Genomic DNA, 17,567 nt, shown 5'->3' with positions numbered 1-17,567 from the left:
CCAAACACACCACAGATGAGTAACAACCAAAGACTGGCTTCTGAAGAAATAAACCAAGCAGTCCAGAAGATAGAACAAGACACAGGTAGGGCAAAGGACCACAACCAGCACTTACAAACACCTGGAGAGACCAAAACACGCAGACAAGTGTTTATCATACAGTAACACTACAGGTACAGATGCAGGAAAGTCCTGTTAAGGAAATAAATCTTGGATGGGAAGCAGCATGAAGAGCTTTGGTTTTGAGAGCAACAACAGAAAAATTGTCCTATCCTGAAGAAAACAAGATGAGCTGAACTCTGAGCCTCGAAGACTTGCAGACATTTTTGTTGTCCAAGAGCCACCAGACAGATGAACAAGGAAGCCCTCAGTCACACAACACAAGGGATAACAGTGGCCTCAGGCCCCTGTGGAAGAGCAGATTTCAGCTTTGCCAGGCCTGAGCCCATGACAAATCAGGGAGGGGGGGAAACACTCAAGATCCTTCTCAGTTTAAGAATCCATGGAATGAAAACAATTCAACACAGCAACCTCTCACATGCTTATTACTGCAATTATTTGGCATGTAATAGCACCAGCTTTCATTTCATCCAGAAAAGCTCAGGGCTCTTCAGGTAAGCAGATAAGGAATGGGCGTATTTTGTAGTTCACAGTTCACTTTTTTTTGCACTGACAAGTTTAAATGGGCTGCAGCCTGGGACCTCAATAAACAGATTTCCTAATTATTTCCAAGCAGCCAATACAATCTTCAGAAAAGCAATAGCTCAGCCTGATTTCAGCTTACAAACAGCACTGAAGAGAGCAGTACAGGCTGAGGGGTGGCAAGGGGAATCACTGGCTGTTATCAAAGCTGAAAAGCCCAACTTTAAGCTGATAAATCAGTGAAGGAGTGGTGAGTCTTTCTTAAAGTGACTGTCATAAGATAGAGGGATATAAGAAATCCTACTTGTGTTTGATTTTAACTCAGAGGCAGCATAAGGAAAGTGGACACTTTGAGGGTCTCAGTATCACCCCCAACATATTTGAATTACTTCAGAAGAGAAACAAATCCAACTCCTATGCAACAATAAGATTCTAAAGTCACATACAAACTGATACTCCATTACCTAAGTGAGCTTCAGACCTTCAGCTTGATATACTGGTTGCAGAAACCAAGATCCTTGGCAAGATCAGGTCACTTAAAGAACGTTGTTTTGATTTATTCTGAGGAATTACATTGAGAAAACACAGCATCCAGTCAGAAGTTTTTAAGAACAAGAGTATTTGGCAGTACTGTGATATCTTGTTTGCAGTACAAGACTGCCACATGCCATATTACAAGATACAAACTGAACATACACAAGACAAAACTTCAACCCCCTCACACTTTGGCAGCTGGAAACAACCTCAAGTCTACTAGATCACTGCAGAAACCAGGTTTGAGATTGAATGATGGGAAGAGAGAGTCTTAGATGCAAGTGGAAAAGCCAAGGCTGCTGCAAGGTGGTTTTAGCTGTGAGCAGGCTGCTCAAGTGCTCCTGCAGCCAGCAGCTGACACACTTTCTGGCTAGAACAGGCAGCCATAAAACAAAAGACATATCCAGCAGACCAAACAGCAAACTCCCTGTCAAGATACCCCTGCAGTTCAATCCCAGCTTTGAGGCTGCTTTTTTTTTGAGAAGCAATGATCATGTTACAGGATTTGCTTTGTCCTCTCCATTTCAAGCACAACATCTCAATTCTATCAGTTGGGAACAGGGCAGGAAAGGCAAGAAGTATCTTGAATGTACCAAGAAGCAACAAGAGAAACAGAGCAGGCTTTCAGCATTCCACGATCCTGGATTGTTTAAGAATCAGCAACCAGACCCTTTCAGACAGTCACAATATTCTATGCCCTTCTTGTAAATGACAGCTCTTAGGATTTTAAAAGTCAGTTAACTGTAGGTGTTTGAGCACCTACAGATCCTCCCAGTCAATCCTCCAGCCTCACACTGGAGCTGCTCAGCTTCCAGGTAAGCAGCCGTGCTCTGCCTGTCCTGCTGGCTCAGCAAATTTCAGATAGGAAGCAAATAATGGCTGCTTTTCAGCCTGGTGCTGCAGCAAATCACATTTGCTACAGAGTAGAAAGCCCGCAGGGATCTTGGCATTGCAACCTTCATGCTTAAAGAAAAAGTGCATTTGGAAGGGCTCCAAAAAACCTAACAAGCAAAAGCCATCAAAATTAAGTTTAAAGAGAAGTAAATTGGGGAGTGGGGGGAAGTGGTAAAAAAAATAAAGGCATTGCCTCAGAATTTGCTGCTCTTAATAAAGAGGTGCCAAAGCCCATTAACATACTTTGGTATTATCAGTCTCCTTTTTTTGACAGCTTGCATTTCAGGCTAACTGCAACATCTAAACTCAGTTCATAAAGGTCCCTCATGTTGAATGGGACTGGGTGGTAGATGAATTACACATACACACCAGGGGTTTCAGGACATGTTTAATGAGATATTAAAACTTCCTGCAGCTGACATACTAGTTCACAGCTGTATTATCAGTTTTTCTTGGGGAACAACAAAATCCAGCAGTGATTAGTTGACAAAGATTAGCAGAGTGCCCTACCATACAGTACACCTGACTCTGACCCACAATCCCCTCCTCACCCCCACAGGATACAGATGCAGTGGAAGATACCACAAGGAATTTCTAAGGTTGAATATGTGCTATTTGTGCACTTGCCTCCCTTAGGATCTAAAGGGCAGCGACCACAGGGAACCAACTGCACATTACCTAGGTCAAACAAAAATTAGCTTGGTTTGGTTTAGTTTATTTGGATTAAAAACCCCAAACCCCAAAAATTCTTTATCCTAACATGGGAGGTAGTAAGTCAGGGAGGTTAAGAGATGAGAAAGCCTGAACCAAGCCCTCAACCCCCCTAAAAAAAAACATACATCCTATCAGAAAAAAGAGAAAGACAACCCAAAACCCAACCAAACACACCACACAAACAAACAAATCACTGAATAACCACCCTGCTACTGGGAGCAGAACTGATGGCCTCACCCTCTGTGAAAAGTTTCTTAAGTACCATGATCTGTGCCCACATTAAAAACACCTTGCTTGCTTGCTTCCATCATTGGGAACAAACAGAACCATCACCAATATACAACCACCCACCTGCTTACACTGAGAAGGGTCAGCTGGGTCTCAGCTGTAACCCAACAAAGGAAGAGGAGGATACTTTCAAACCATAGCCCCTCTAATTTAAAACTCAGGATGACATATTTGGCACAGTAGGTAATTACAGGAATAAAACTGTTAATGTGCATTCAGGTGGTAGTTTGGAGGGCAAAGGGCTTCCTCCTTCCTTTGAAGCTCACTACCAGTCAGGTGATGTCAAACAAGGAAGCTCTGCAGAAAGGGGTTTGGAAGAAAACCCCATCTCCCCAAGAGAATGCTCCATCCCTCTGTGTCTAGACCTAAATTGCTGGGGAGATAAGGACTGCCCGTTAGCTAGAAGCAGCTTTCCAGCTTGCACAGATCCTTTCACTAAAGCTAACAGACACAGCAAGAAAATCAGGTCCGTGCCACAGCTCTGCAAAATTTTGTCCTGCAGACATGTTTTTGTAAGTTTTGAAGCAGCTACCTTGTATGCTTGCTTGGGAACCGAGCAAACAAAGGATCCTCAACTTGTGGAGAGAAGCCTGACATTCAAGAAAACTATGGTGCCTCCTCCCTTACCTCCAGCACCACACCCCACCACCTGAGCCACGCTGGTTAGCAGGAGTTAGCGACAGGGACCGAAGGCACAGCAGGGCACAGCTACCAACTGCAAGGAGCATTTGAGGTCCAGCCTGTTTCCAGGGGATGAGTTTTACACTAGCTTCAAACAAGAGTCACTAAGGTGCTTTCATAACTTTATAAATCTATGAGGACCTTCTTAGAAGACTGAAATCTATGCAATGGGAATAGTTACAAGATAAGATCTACTCTGCACACCTGAATTTAAACTAAGGTGGATTCTGGATTTTTTTTAAACTTCAGAGCTGATGCCTATTCTACAGAATTTGAGAAACAAACAAACCACAACCAACAACAACAACCCAACCAGAAAGAAAAACAAACAATCCCAGCCTCGGCTGTTTTTCAGGATGATGTTCATTTGTGCAGTTCCAAATGCAAGTGGACAGAGAGTAACAGCTACAGCACTAACTGATAAACATTTTCATCTCAAGGCAAAGAGAACTTGCCTTCCATGAGTTTAAATTTTGTTCAAGCCTGACAGCTGCTCACACACAGCATCCCACTTACAGGCATATGCCACAAGTCTATAGAATTACATAAAAACCCCTTAAGAAATGGCCAACACATGGGAGCCAGTAAGATCAGGACTGCAATCTTACATTTTAAAGGCTACTGCTAGCAAAGCTACACTAATCTTATTTAGTCTTGATTCCTTCAGCTGTCTCCCCACCCACACTTACTGCTCTAAAATATGTGACCAAATAGAAGAAAGAAAAAAATAATCCATTAACATATTTTGAAAGCTTCCTGATGTGTATATTCTAAGCACGTTTTTTCACCTACTTACTGAATATTCAGTATTGATCAACAGGATGATTTTCTTAAGTCTGTGCGATGAAGTGAATACCTTACTATGAAGCCACGGTTCCAGGTTTGTGACTACAGGGTCTGACTTGCTTTAAAAATAAAGCAAAAACCAGCGGTGGCCTTGAAACGTGTTTGCAAGGACATCCTAGTGGTTTTGGACTTCCACTACCACACTGCAACGAGCCTTTTCCTTCTCTGAGCTCGCCTGCCAGCGCAGGAGCCGATCGGCTGGCACCTCCGGCTCAGGGCACTGCGATGGTGCCAGCAGCCAGAGCGCACATCTGCGCACTGGCTCCTGCTGGGCCGCTCCTGCCTCACACCTCTGCGACTGCCGCCCGCAGCGCCCTGCCCCGCTCAGCTGTGCGCAGCAAGGGCTCTGTTACTTAATCCTGCTCCTAATTCACGGGGGAACCCAAGCCCAACAATTACCTTGCAAGCCCCGACATGCGAGTGAGTTATAGCAAGCAGACCGGTTCGGGCTTGTTCTCACACTGCAAAGGTTTCGTTTTTTTCTCCCTTTCAAGAGTTCACGCCGGAGCGGGGCCTAACCGGCCCTGGGCTGCGTTACCTGTTGTTCCCCACCTCGCCCTCCGCTGCTGGGGCAAAGCGAGGGCATCCCCTGCCGGCACCCCCCCGGCCCAGCCCCGCACCCCCGGCCCAGCCCTACCGTCCCCCCCCGCAGCCCGCACCTTCGCCTGCCGACAAAGGTGAAGGCAGACTCCGCGCTGCCGCAGGCGGGCACAGGCGCCGCGTCCCCCCCCCCCCCCCCCCCCGCAGGCGCAGGGGCTCCGCGCCCCCGTCCCGAGAGCCGCGCCGAGTCCCCCCAGGGCCCGACACACCCCGCGCCAGCCCCGCGGCGCCTCGGCCGGCATCAGCCCCCCGTCCAGCACAGCGCCAGCGGTAGCGGCTCGACGACGCCGGGCGAGCAGAGGAGGAGGCGGCCGCCCTTACCTCGGGGGCTGCTGTCCGGCAAATAGGGCGGCGCGGTGGGGGTGACATTGCCGGAGCCGGGCGCGGAGAGCAGCGGAGAGCGCTCGTCCACCCCCTCAGCGGCCATAGCTGCGGCGCGAAGGGCCCTTCCCGCTACTGGGGCTCTCGGCAGTGAGGGCGGGGAGGCGGCCGGGCCGGCAGCGCCGGGGAAGGGGAAGGAGCGCAGAGGAAGGGGCTGGGAATGAATGGGACTTGGGAGGGGCCAAGAGGCGGGGGGCGGGCGCTGAGCCAGCTGGACCTGCCTCCCTCCGTCCTCCCGTCACGGGTTAATGAGCGGGGCAGGCCGGGGCGGGGCTGGGCTTCCTGCTGCTGAGCGGGTCACTGCGTGCTGCTCCGGCCGGCAGCGCCGCTCCGGGGCCTCCCTGCCCGGGGAGCCGCCCTGCGGCCTGCCGGCAGCCGCAGCCAGCCGGGGGAGGGTCCGTGGCGGCAACGGGAGGCTCGGCCCGCCCCGCCCCGCCCCGCCCCTCGCTGCCCCGGCGCGCCTCGGCGCGGGGAAGACCCTCAGCCTGTCGGTCATGGAGCTGTAAAGCGAGGGCGGGTTCAGCTGGAAGGTGTCTGGGGGAGAAACGGAACCATTTGTTAATTTATTTTTTTTTTTTTTTTAAGGTGCTTTTGGACTGGTTTTTGTGTTTCATTGTTTGGGGTGTTTTTGTGTGGGTTTGGTTTGGTTTTCTTTCCTGAAACGCCGTGGTTATAAATAGCAATAAGAAGGAAGTGCTGTAGTTCATTTTGCTGCTACCAGTCGCCTTTCCTGGGAGTGTGAAGATGCAGACCGGCAGAGAGGGACTCGACTGCGGTGGGAAAATGGTAACCTTTACAGGCACTTTAAACGTGGGGAGATAAATCTACGTGTTACCAAATTTGCTGCTCAAACGAGAAGTCTCACCCCTAGAGTCACTGAGGAGGTAAAGACTTAATTTCCATCTGCCAGACAGCCTATTTGGGCACCATCTGGAAGTTTCCGGCAGAGAGGGAAAGTAGCCATCCTTGAGGGATTTTTCGGCCTGTATTGAAATAAGACAGATGTTTGTTAACCATGCTCTGTGTCCTGCTGTTGTCCGTAGGTCTGCCATTGCCCGGCTGTGCTAACACCAGAAGATAAGCAGTTACTTTGTACACAAGCAGACACGACTGCCAAGTGCCACTCGGCATCCTTGTGGCATGGTTACCCAGAGCCAAGCCACTCCTTTACAGATTCTGTTCAGGTTTCCAAAGGAAAAAAAGGTTTTCTTGTGAAACAAACTTTATTTGCTTCAATTAGTTTTATTTGGGATGAAATTGTGGACATAGTTACTTTGTGAGAGCTCTGATACTTCCATGTAAGTAATACTCTACAAAGGCAGCTGCCAACTGTCTTCATCATGCAAAAAACCACAGTCCTGCCATCTCAAACTGCTCTTCCCTTGCAAAATGTGGTAACTAACTTGGAAGATGCTTTTTTGGTGTAAATTAGATGGAGGTTGCTCTTTTCAGTCAGCCTAAAAAGAACTCTCTCAAGGTGAAATCAATACTTAAAAGCTTCTTTTTGTGAGGTGTTCCAGGTGTTTTGTGCCCTCAAATGCTTCATGAGGTACTGTGAGGTTACCTTAGCAGGTCAGAAGTAAATAATATTACCAGCTAGGATATATCTTCAGTGCATTTTCAGTCTATGATCTTGTTATCATGCCCTGTTTTCAAGAGGCTGTAGGCTTTCTTTTGGAGTCCTGATGCAGGAACTAGTGTTTGCAGTCAGGTTTTTTACCATTTTTCTCATTTGGGGACAGTATCTGAAGGGGGCTACAAGAAGGCTGGGGAGGAACTACTCAGGATCTCAGGCAGTGATAGGACTAGGGGGAATGGAATGAAGCTGGAGGTGGGGAGATTCAGGCTGGAGGTGAGGAGGAAGTTCTTCCCCATGAGAGTGGTGAAGCCCTGGAATGGGTTGTCCAGGGAGGTGGTTGAGGTCCCATCCCTGGAGGTGTTTAAGCCCAGGCTGGATGAGGCTCTGGGCAGCCTGATCTAGTGTGGGGTGTCCCTGCCCATGGCAGGGGGGTTGGAACTAGATGATCCTTGTGATCCCTTCCAACCCTGACCAATTCTGTGATTCAGACAGGAGAGATTTCACATTTTGTTAAAGCTGCCAACTAGGCAGCACTGAGTTCCACCAAGACCATCACACTGCAATTAGAGCAAATTGCCTGTGTGGGACCTCCTTCTCCATTGACATGCTGTTCTGTGCCTCAGAAGACTGAAAACCTTGCGATTGCTCCCAGGGGCCTGCAGGAAAAGCTGTGTCACAACTCACTCTGACAGCTAAAGCCTGCACATACAGCTGAGAATTATTGTCATTAAGCATCTCAGTATGCTGACCTATTTTTGGGAATATGATTATCATCTGAGTAAGTACCTACTTGGGATAAAAAAATACGTGCATTCCTTCAGCCCCTGCAACTTGAATCCTTGCACCACTATAATCACCTGAGCTAGCAGAATTGAGTCATTTACCTCTGGTTTCCAGTATTTTGAGTCCATGCTTGTACGGCAGCTAAAGGTCTGCAGGATTTACCAATTCAAGTGTTGCAGCCTGGCATGTAGCTCTGCTAGTGCTGTCTGCAGTGCCCACATGAAGTTGGGTGGATCCAGACAGTTGCAACAGAAGGTACCAAAAGGTGTACTGGGAAAGGGGGCAATGCCTTTGGCTGGTAATAAATCTTTGGATGTTACTTGGGTTGTAAAGAGAAGGATTCAAACATTACAGCATGCCAGGCTGAAGATAACTTCGTCAGTGAGACCACACTTCCTGATCTCCTTCCTCTGGACACAAATGCCTCATGATAACACCAATTCTAAAATTATCTAGCTGTTGGTTAGCATATGTGGTTTGAAGTAAGATAATGCAACCAAATCGAATGAAATATTCACTATAGAGTATCCAGGAAGGGTATTTGAAAGCATATTTTGAAACACTTCTCACTTTCGCCCTTTGTGCTGTGTCACAACATAGCAGAGAGTTGTGACTCAGGACAGGACTGTGATTTGGCACTGATATGCACAACCCTTTGATAACCTCTGGAGCTGTTAGTATGTTGGGATGTTAATTTCTTTTTTTCATTCAATGTATTTGTCTGCAGTTTATTCACATGCAAAAGTATACAGTTACCATATGTACTTGGGAAAGGGCTGATTCCTCTCCATACAACCCAAATTAGTAGGTCTACAGAGCACAGGAACTAAATGAGCCTGCTATGTGCAGAATTTTCTCTCTAGTCCCATCAAGACTGCTCATCCCGTTAGTGTTGTGTGCTAAGTCACCCTCCCACTGGCAAAACACAGACAAAGAACAAGATGTCATTCAGTGATTGACTTGGGAGGTTGACAGCAGCTAATGCTGCAGAAGGTGGATGTTCTAACGCGCTCCTTCCCACCTGCAGGGCTCCAAGGGAAGGAGAGCAGGACACCAGAGCAGTGGGAAAGGTCAGGTTGCTGCAATGACACGCTCTGCTTGTCCCACCTTCTGTTCCCAATGCAGTGGGCAGCACTGGGCCAGAGACTGGGAAAGTCTGTTCTTGGTCACTTTTTATCCTGCACACTCATGCAAATGCATGCAGAGAGGCTGCAGTTACACAGCTGCAATTTGCTGGATTGCATTGACTTTACTACAGTAGATTGTGACAGACAGAAATTATCATGTTAAGATGTCTTCATTTACACAAAGGAGACCTCTTCTGTTATTCCTACCTGGAACTGTGATTCTAGTACAGCTTATTCCTGTTTTAATCTTTTTCTGATTGCACATCTGTCATTTCTTTTACAGTCTTGGTGCTATTTCTAGGGAACCTTATTTTTAGAATAATGGAGTCTCAGTTCAGAAGCAGTTCACACTGGAGAATGTAATCTTGATTGGCAGGAAAATTGTTCATGAGGTTTAAATTCCTTTCCAGCCCAGCTCCTTGTCAGTGTATTACCATAACTGATAAGTGCTTTCTTGGTCATCATGAAGACACCAGCTGCTTTCAAATATCTTTACTTAATATATTCATCTCCTTTAATCACATCACAAGATTCCCTTATTATTTGTCAGAGGTTGCTACTCAATAAATACCTGTCTAGACCTCTTCCTTCTGTAGAACTGTTCTATTTGTTTGCCAGTGCCAGCTAAATGGTATTGCATAGCAGCTTTCGAATGTTCTTTTAATTCCTTTTTGTTCTATTTTCTGTTCTTGAATGGTTGCATATTACAGAGATAATTAAATAACATTTAAATGTGTAGACACTGCTAAATGTTGGCATCATGCACAGTTTTATTTTGATCTCTGATTTTTAGTTCTGAGGGTGGGGGTTTGGAGGGAACAAGGAAAAAGTTGTCTTAAATTTTTATTTGAGCTTTTTTACCAGTTTCAATTGGAGTTACTTTTTAATCAGAAGCACCTCTGAGTCTTTGGTCACAAAACCAAGCAATGTCAGGCTTGTTCACTACCTAGACAAGACACATACAAGATAAAACAGGTAGCAGTTCTAAAGTTACTTCTGATGCTTCAGTATATGGCACCCTTTGCTCTGAGGAATAGCAGAACTGGTATTCCTGGTACCTCCTGGTACCAGGAGCAGATGTTGGTCAGTAAGAGGACAGAAGGGCTCTGCAGAGGGACCTCGACCAACTGGACAGATGGGCAGAGTCCAACAGGATGGCATTCAACAAGTCCAAGTGCCAGGGGCTGCACTTTGCCCACAGCAACCCCATGCAGAGCTACAGGCTGGGGTCAGAATGGCTGAGAGCTCCCAAACAGAGAGGGACCTGGGGGTGCTGATTGACAGCTGCCTGAACATGAGCCAGCAGTGTGCCCAGGTGGCCAAGAAGGCCAATGGCATCCTGGCCTGCATTAGGAATAGTGTGGCCAGCAGGAGCAGGGAAGTCATTGTGCCCCTGTACTCTGCATTGATTAGGCCACACCTTGAGTCCTGTGTCCAGTTCTGGGCTCCTCAGTTTAGGAAAGACGTTGAGTTGCTGGAAGGTGTCCAGAGAAGGGCAACAAAGCTGGGGAGGGGTCTGGAGCACAGCCCTGTGAGGAGAGGCTGAGGAAGCTGGGATTGTTTAGCCTGGAGAAGAGGAGGCTCAGGAGAGAGCTCATTGCTGTCTACAACTTCCTCAAGGGGGGTTGTAGCCAGGAAGGGGTTGGTCTCTTCTCTCAAGCAACCAGCACAGAACAAGAGGACACAGTCTCAAGCTGCGCCAGGGGAGGTTTAGGCTGGAGGTGAGGAGAAAGTTCTTCACTGAGAGAGTCATTGGCCATTGGAATGTGCTGCCCAGGGAGGTGGTGGAGTCACCATCCCTGGGGGTGTTCAAGAGAGGATTTGACGTGGCACTTGGTGCCATGGTCTAGTCATGAGGTCTGTGGTGACAGGTTGGACTTGATGATCTTTGAGGTCTCTTCCAACCTTGGTGATTCTGTGATTCTGTGATTCAGTTGAAGATTAAGTATGAAGAAGGAAGATGTCAATTGAAGCCAAGGTTAGAAGAGATCAGTAGTTATCCCTTGACACATCTCACAAGAACAGCAGCATCTTGGCCAAACTCCAGTTTGCATAATTCATCATCTGACTTGAATGCCCATTGCCATTTCAGTCGCAGTGAGCAGCCTTCCTCACTTTTCACCAGAACCCTTTTCCTGCACTATATCCATTGAAGAATAGTTTCATTTCAGGAATGGATGAAGCAATGAATATAATGCTCATGATTTGTCCACAAGAATAAGAACCATTAAAAAGGCCTGTTTCTCTACCTGATGATCTCATGCTTAGTAGATTCACAACCACACTGCAAACAGTACTGCAGAGACTGTTCCACACAGATACTATGTGGATTGAAGTGGCATGATGCTGCTTTGTAAATTTGACTGCATTTGATAACATGCTACTAAAAAGTGAGAAAGACTCCTACTGAACTGGGGATCTGGGAATCACCAGCACTTTGGAAGTAAACATTTGAAGTCAGACTGGGGGAGTGAAAATACTGGTGATGGCCTATCTCCAAGATAAGTTTTGCTACTGGGAGATGCCAAAAGAGATGTTGCTAAGGAAGGAATGTGAAGATGTTGGAAATGGGACTGAATGAAATTCTTAAAGAGCATTGGGTGCCTCAAGCTTAGCTCTATTATGGCTTTGACCTCTGCAAGACTTCTGTGAGTTAGGAAATCTCCATGTAACTGGAAGGGAAAGAAAAGAGACTGGGGGAGATGAATTTACTGCAGGTACACAGAAATTAAACTGTTTGCATCTAAATATTAGCTGCACCTACAGAACTCCTCTAATTGATTCTTTTCATAAAGAAGTAATTGAGGTTTACAGATGGAGAGTCGTACTGTGTGTCTCTCAGCATGTGATGCAAGGGTAGTAACAGTTAGTCTAATCTCAGCCACCAATAGAGAGGAAATTGTAATTAACTGCAAAACAGAGCAGCAATGAGAAACCAGATGAATTGAAAGCCTGGAGAGACTCCAGCTACTAGAAAGATGAATTTCCTGCTACAATAATAAAAATAAGAGAAATAAAGGGTTTTTTGGTGTTTGTTGTTGTTTTTTCATCTCTATTAAGATCTTATCAGTACAGACTGTAAATAGAAAAGTGGAAACATGCATTATTCTCCCACTGCTAGAAAAGACGTGAGAAGCATGCCAATGCTATTGTGGTCTTCAGCAGAAGAATTATTTGCAGCTTATTGATACAAACCCCAATATCCTCCTGGGCAATGTCAGAGCCAGGAGCTACTTAACTGACCAATTTAAGATTGTCAGCAAAAGATGCAGGATGTGTAGCAAGGAGAGAGAATGCAAAATGGTGCAATTAAGGTAATGAATGGGAAAAAAAACCATCCCATTATAGGCACTGCAAACAAGTTTCCAGATCCATACAGGTGAAAAAGATGCAATGAAAAGAGGATACTTAATGTCATCACAGCATCTTTATAAATAGTTCTCCATCTAATGAAGACCTAATAAATAGAAAGTCTTTGTACATTGTTACTCGGCACATAATGCATGAGAAATCATTCCTGTGATCCTTCTATCTGGGGAAAAAAAATAATCATTCCTGTGTCCTTTTTATCTGGGGAAAAAACACAACTTGGTTGCTCCAGTGCATCTCTGCAAAAGCTATTTTGATGTGTGTCAGCTCTGGGAACTAATGACAGAATTTTGTTGTGATGTTGCTATCAGGGTGCTCGCCGGAGTGCTAATATTCTGCTTTCTCCCTGCAGAGCTGGAAGACCTTGCACCATGCTCCTATTAAATGCAGTACGGAGAGATTCCCCTTCCCTGATTTCCTGCAGGCAGCTATTGCAATCCCAGCTGTGCTTTCCTTCTAAAAACACTCCTGAATGACCTGCTACACCATTTGAGGTCTTTCGTGTGCATCCCCTGCACACTCCAACAACCTTCTGTAAGAAATTTAGACTGTTTATGTGTTCTGATACTCCCTTAGCATCTGGCACCTGTCAGAGGTGGCATCATCTCTGGGCACATTACTAGAACAGACGACGGAGCAAGAATTAATACAATTCTCTGATATGTTTTTGAGAGCATGGTATTGGATGTTGAGGAGTTTGGAGTTCAAAGGCACTGAACTGGGATTTCCAAGGAAATGAAGAATTCAATTCTGCACAGATTCAAGCCCTAAAAGCAGCCTTCCTCAAAATCAAAACAAGCAGAACACAAAATACCAAGCCAAAACCAACCATAGAAAAAAAAATTCATAGTAGTAGTATCATAGAATCAGTCAGGGTTGGAAGGGACCACAAGGATCATCTAGTTCCAACCCCCCTGCCATGGGCAGGGACACCCCACACTAGATCAGCCTGGCCACAGCCTCAGCCAGCCTGGGCTTAAACACCTCCAGGGACAGGGCCCCAACCACCTCCCTGGACAACCCATTCCAGGGCTTCACCACTCTCATGGGGAAGAACTTCCTCCTCACCTCCAGCCTGAATCTCCCCACCTCCAGCTTCATTCCATTCCCCCTAGTCCTATCACTACCTGAGATCCTGAGCAGTCCCTCCCCAGCCTTCTTGTAGGCCCCCTTCAGATACTGGAAGGCCACAATTAGGTCACCTGGGAGCCTTCTCTTCTCCAGACTGAACAGCCCCAACTCCTTCAGTCTGTCCTCACAGGAGAGGTGCTCCAGCCCTCTGCTCATCCTCGTGGCCCTTCTCTGGACACCTTCCAGCACCTCCAGATCCCTCTTGCCATAGGGGCTCCAGAACTGCAGGCAGTACTCCAGGTGGGGTCTCCCCAGAGCTGAGCAGAGGAGGAGAATCACCTCCCTTGCCCTGCTGGCCACACTTCTCCTGATGCAGCCCAGGATCTGATTAGCTTTGTGGGCTGCAAGTGCACACTGAGAGCTCCTGGTGAGCTTCTCCTCCCCCAGCACCCCCAAGTCTCTCTCCTCAGGGCTGCTTTCCAGCCAGTCCCTGCCCAGCCTGGATTTGTGCCTGGGATTGCCTCGAGCCAGCTGCAGGATCCTGCACTTGGTCTTGTTGAACCTCCTGAGGTTGGCTTGTGCCCACCTCTCCAGCCTGTCCAGGTCCCTCTGGATGGCCTCCCTTCCCTCCAGCTGTCTGCTGCACCACACAGCTTGGTGTCATCAGCAAACTTGCTGAGGGTGCACTCAGTGCCACTGTCCATGGCACCCACAAAGATGTTGAACAAGCCTGGTCCCAGAACTGATCCCTGAGGGACTCTGCTTGTCCCTGGCCTCCACTGGGACATGGAGCCATTGACAGCCATTTCCATCAGCTTTCCTGATTCTGCTATTGTTTTGGCAGAGATGAATTTAAGCATCTGTGACCTAAGGGATCATGTGCTGCCCTTACTAACAGTGCAGATCATGTCCCCAGGAAAGACTCTTTTACACCCACACACATGCAAGGACTGAGAAACCTCAGTTATCAAGAAGTGAACCCACTGCTGGAGTGAGACAGAGCAGAGCCAGAGGCCAAGATGAGCAAAACAATGTGATACTGCAAGTCTGAACATCCTCTTCTAGAAACAATAGATCTCAAAATGCAAACTTTTTCACACCTATGTAAGCCAATCAATAGCCACTTTAATTCCTAGGCTTTCTTATTTCCCGATACAGAATACAAAATTTCCCAGCTAATACAACAGGCAAACTGCCAGCACAGCATTTCCCATTCTCCAGAGAGCTTACAGAAGTGCTAGGTGACACACTTACCCAAAAAGTAAAAAGCCAAATAAAAAGTAAGAGTAAAAACCCCAAATAAACCAAACCAACAGTACTCCCCCCCAATAAACAAACAAACCAAACCAAAACAAAAACCCCAAACCACTCCAACCTCCCCAACTAAACCTGGAAGCAGTAATATTGTTTCTGAAAGCACCATTTTCCAATAAGCATGGAAAAGGATCTGGGTGAAGTATTTGATAAGATGAATGGAAACACACATTGGCTTTGTTTATTCATTGCTTTAAGTTTGGATTCTTTTTTTAACTCTTCATGATAAACTCCAAAAGCATAGAGAGCTCTGGCAGGTGCTTATTAATAGGTTCTATCAATCTAGAGATAAAAAATCATGGAGCAATTTGAGAGCTGGATTGAAAGAGGCTGATGTTAAGCACTGGCACTGGTCTGAAATGTCTGCAGTAGTGCTTTTGTAGCTACAGCCCCACAGTTATAATGGAGTTTTATGAGTCCTTTGACCTATCCTCTTCATTTACAAAGTGTTGTAACCTCCATATGTTCTGCACCTTTTCAAATAATTCAATTGTGCTCATTGCCTAATCATTTGTTGTTTTTCTCCACCTTATCCCTCTTCACAATTCAGCCATAAATCATTCCGTGTAGAGTGTTCACTCCAACATGTTGCAAGAGCAAACACAAGACTGCTGCCAAGCTCATCAACTATTTAATCAGCTCTTTGTTTGTAGATGTTGAATTCAGTGTGATAGTTTTCTTTGGGGGCTGTGCAGCAATGTCTCTGCATGGCAATCAGAACATTCCAGCGGCCTGCTTGCTCCGGGATTGCACTGCAGAGTGCTGGAGTTCATCCACTGGTTTTGTTAATCTCTTCTAACCATTCTCCTTGCCCTTCATATTTTTCCACTCCAGATCCTTACCCTGTTTTACCTCTTGCTTTTGTCCTCCACTTGCACAGCTCCTTGATTCTCTTTAGGCTCTTGCTCAGTTTATTCCTATTCTCTCTTGCAGCCTCGCTTCTTGCCAGAGCTATCTCCCAAATCCAAGTTACCTGTGACAGAGATCAGCGATTCTCTGTCTCCTCTCTGACTAGTCCTAACTCCATTGTTCATCATAGAATGGATGGAGCTGGAAGGGACCTTTCAAGTCCACCCCCCTGCAATAAGCAGGGACATCTTCAACTAAATCAAGTGGCTCAGAGCCCCATCCAATGTAACCTTGAATGTTCACAAGGATGGGAGCATCTACAACCTCTCTGGGCAATGTTTCACCACCCTCACTGTAAGAAATGTCTACCTTATATCTAGTGTCAACCCTCATTTAGTTCAAAACCATTACTCCCTCTCCTATCACTACTGGCCTTATTAAAGAGTCTGGCCCTTAAATTCCTCTCCATTTGTCAAACATGCCTGCTCTGATTCCCTCTTCCACATTGGTGACTTTCTCATTTTTGTGCTCAAGCATTAAATTAGTAGGACAAAACCTTACTTCTAGCTGCCAGTTCATTGCATGGCATTATAGATGAAGGTCCTGCTTACAGTTCTAACCCTCTGGGGGCCAGTACACTAGGTGGGATTTGAAACTAGTCACAGAGGTCCAGCATCTCGGATTGCCATCCAGCAGGTTTACTCTTGAACCCCCGCCTGTGAGCTCCTCCATTGCTGCTGAGTGTGCATGCACATGTAGGTTCTCTGCTCAAATACATCAGCAGTTTGACATGGATAAATATTTTTGTTTGAGGTGTAACAGTGATGGGAAGAATTACCCAGTGGTCTGTATGCAGGAGAGTAATGGTCTGGACTAAGGTGAAATGTTATTGATGCAAGAAATTCTATTGCACTAATCATAGTACAAATATTTAGCCATGTATTTGTTCTGAAATGAAATTTTAACTGAAATGCTGATTACTGAATCCTACTTTGAGAGTCTGAGATTATGGTAAGTTTTCAGTTATACTTTTTAGTAGTTTAAGGAGTACCTCAGATCCCTCTTTCTTCTCTTTTGTTATCATGAGATTTGGGAAGATTACCTGGGGGGGGGGGGAGGAGGGGGAAAGGCCTGTTTAACATGCCAACCTCTCTTTCATTGTTTTATAGCAATGAGTTATAGCTGCCAACTCCACAGTCTAGAAAGTAAATAAAGAGCATAGTGAAAATGACAGCAGCTTCCAGGGGTTTAGTAGAGCATGGATTATTGGCTGAGATTCTTGCCAAGACTACAACAGCAAAACGCAATGACAGTCCGTGCTAACCCTGTGAAGCCTGACTGACAATGCCTGCTGAAAGCACCAAGTGACTCTGCTTAAGTACTGGCAATTCCAAGTGTCCAGTGTTTTTGCAGAATGTTTCTACTGGAAAGCAGTGTGAAGAGCTGGACCAGGCCTTTTTCATTTTGCCTGCTGTTCCAGAGTATTTAGGATGCATTTAATCACCTTTTGTCGAGCAGAGGTCACAGCTCTCAATCACATAGCCAAAAAAAACAAATTTCCAAACTCATTTTTTAATGAAATATCATTATTCCAGCTGCTGAGTTTTAAGAAAGCAAAATACTGCAAAGCTCAGAGCACACTTGCAGAGCCTGGCACTAACACACATTTCTCAACACCAGTCTTCAAAGAAATCCAGACCGTCTCGAGGTAACAACCACAGCTTTGCCCCATCCCAGTGTTCATAAGATAACCATGGGTAATCACAGTAGCACAGCATCACCAAGGCTGGAAGAGACCTCAAAGATCACCAAGTCCAACCTGTAACCACAGACCTCATGACTAGACCATGGCACCAAGTGCCACATCCAATCCCCTCTTGAACACCTCCAGGGAT

General features: G+C 46.2%; 1 protein-coding gene across 2 annotated transcripts in view; it reads right to left on the bottom strand.

Moving 5' to 3' along the window:
* LOC137460424 (type 2 phosphatidylinositol 4,5-bisphosphate 4-phosphatase) overlaps nt 1-5,789 on the bottom strand; it is a 28,328-nt gene extending 22,539 nt beyond the window's left edge. Inside the window, exon 1 of one of the 2 annotated variants that reach the window (XM_068170774.1) lies at nt 5,521-5,789. In XM_068170774.1, coding sequence (XP_068026875.1) covers nt 5,521-5,626 — 106 coding nt within the window. In that variant the 5' untranslated portion in view covers nt 5,627-5,789. The remainder of the gene's footprint in view (nt 1-5,520) is intronic. The other variant, XM_068170773.1, reaches the window with a different exon arrangement.
* Nucleotides 5,790-17,567: the final 11,778 nt, after the last annotated feature.

Source organism: Melanerpes formicivorus, unplaced genomic scaffold (assembly GCF_026170545.1).
Source record: "Melanerpes formicivorus ecotype bairdi unplaced genomic scaffold, bMelFor1.0.p_v2 SCAF_595, whole genome shotgun sequence".
Lineage (NCBI taxonomy): Eukaryota > Metazoa > Chordata > Aves > Piciformes > Picidae > Melanerpes > Melanerpes formicivorus.
Note: the sequence above shows the minus strand (reverse complement) of the source record. Positions and strands in the feature narration are given on the sequence as shown.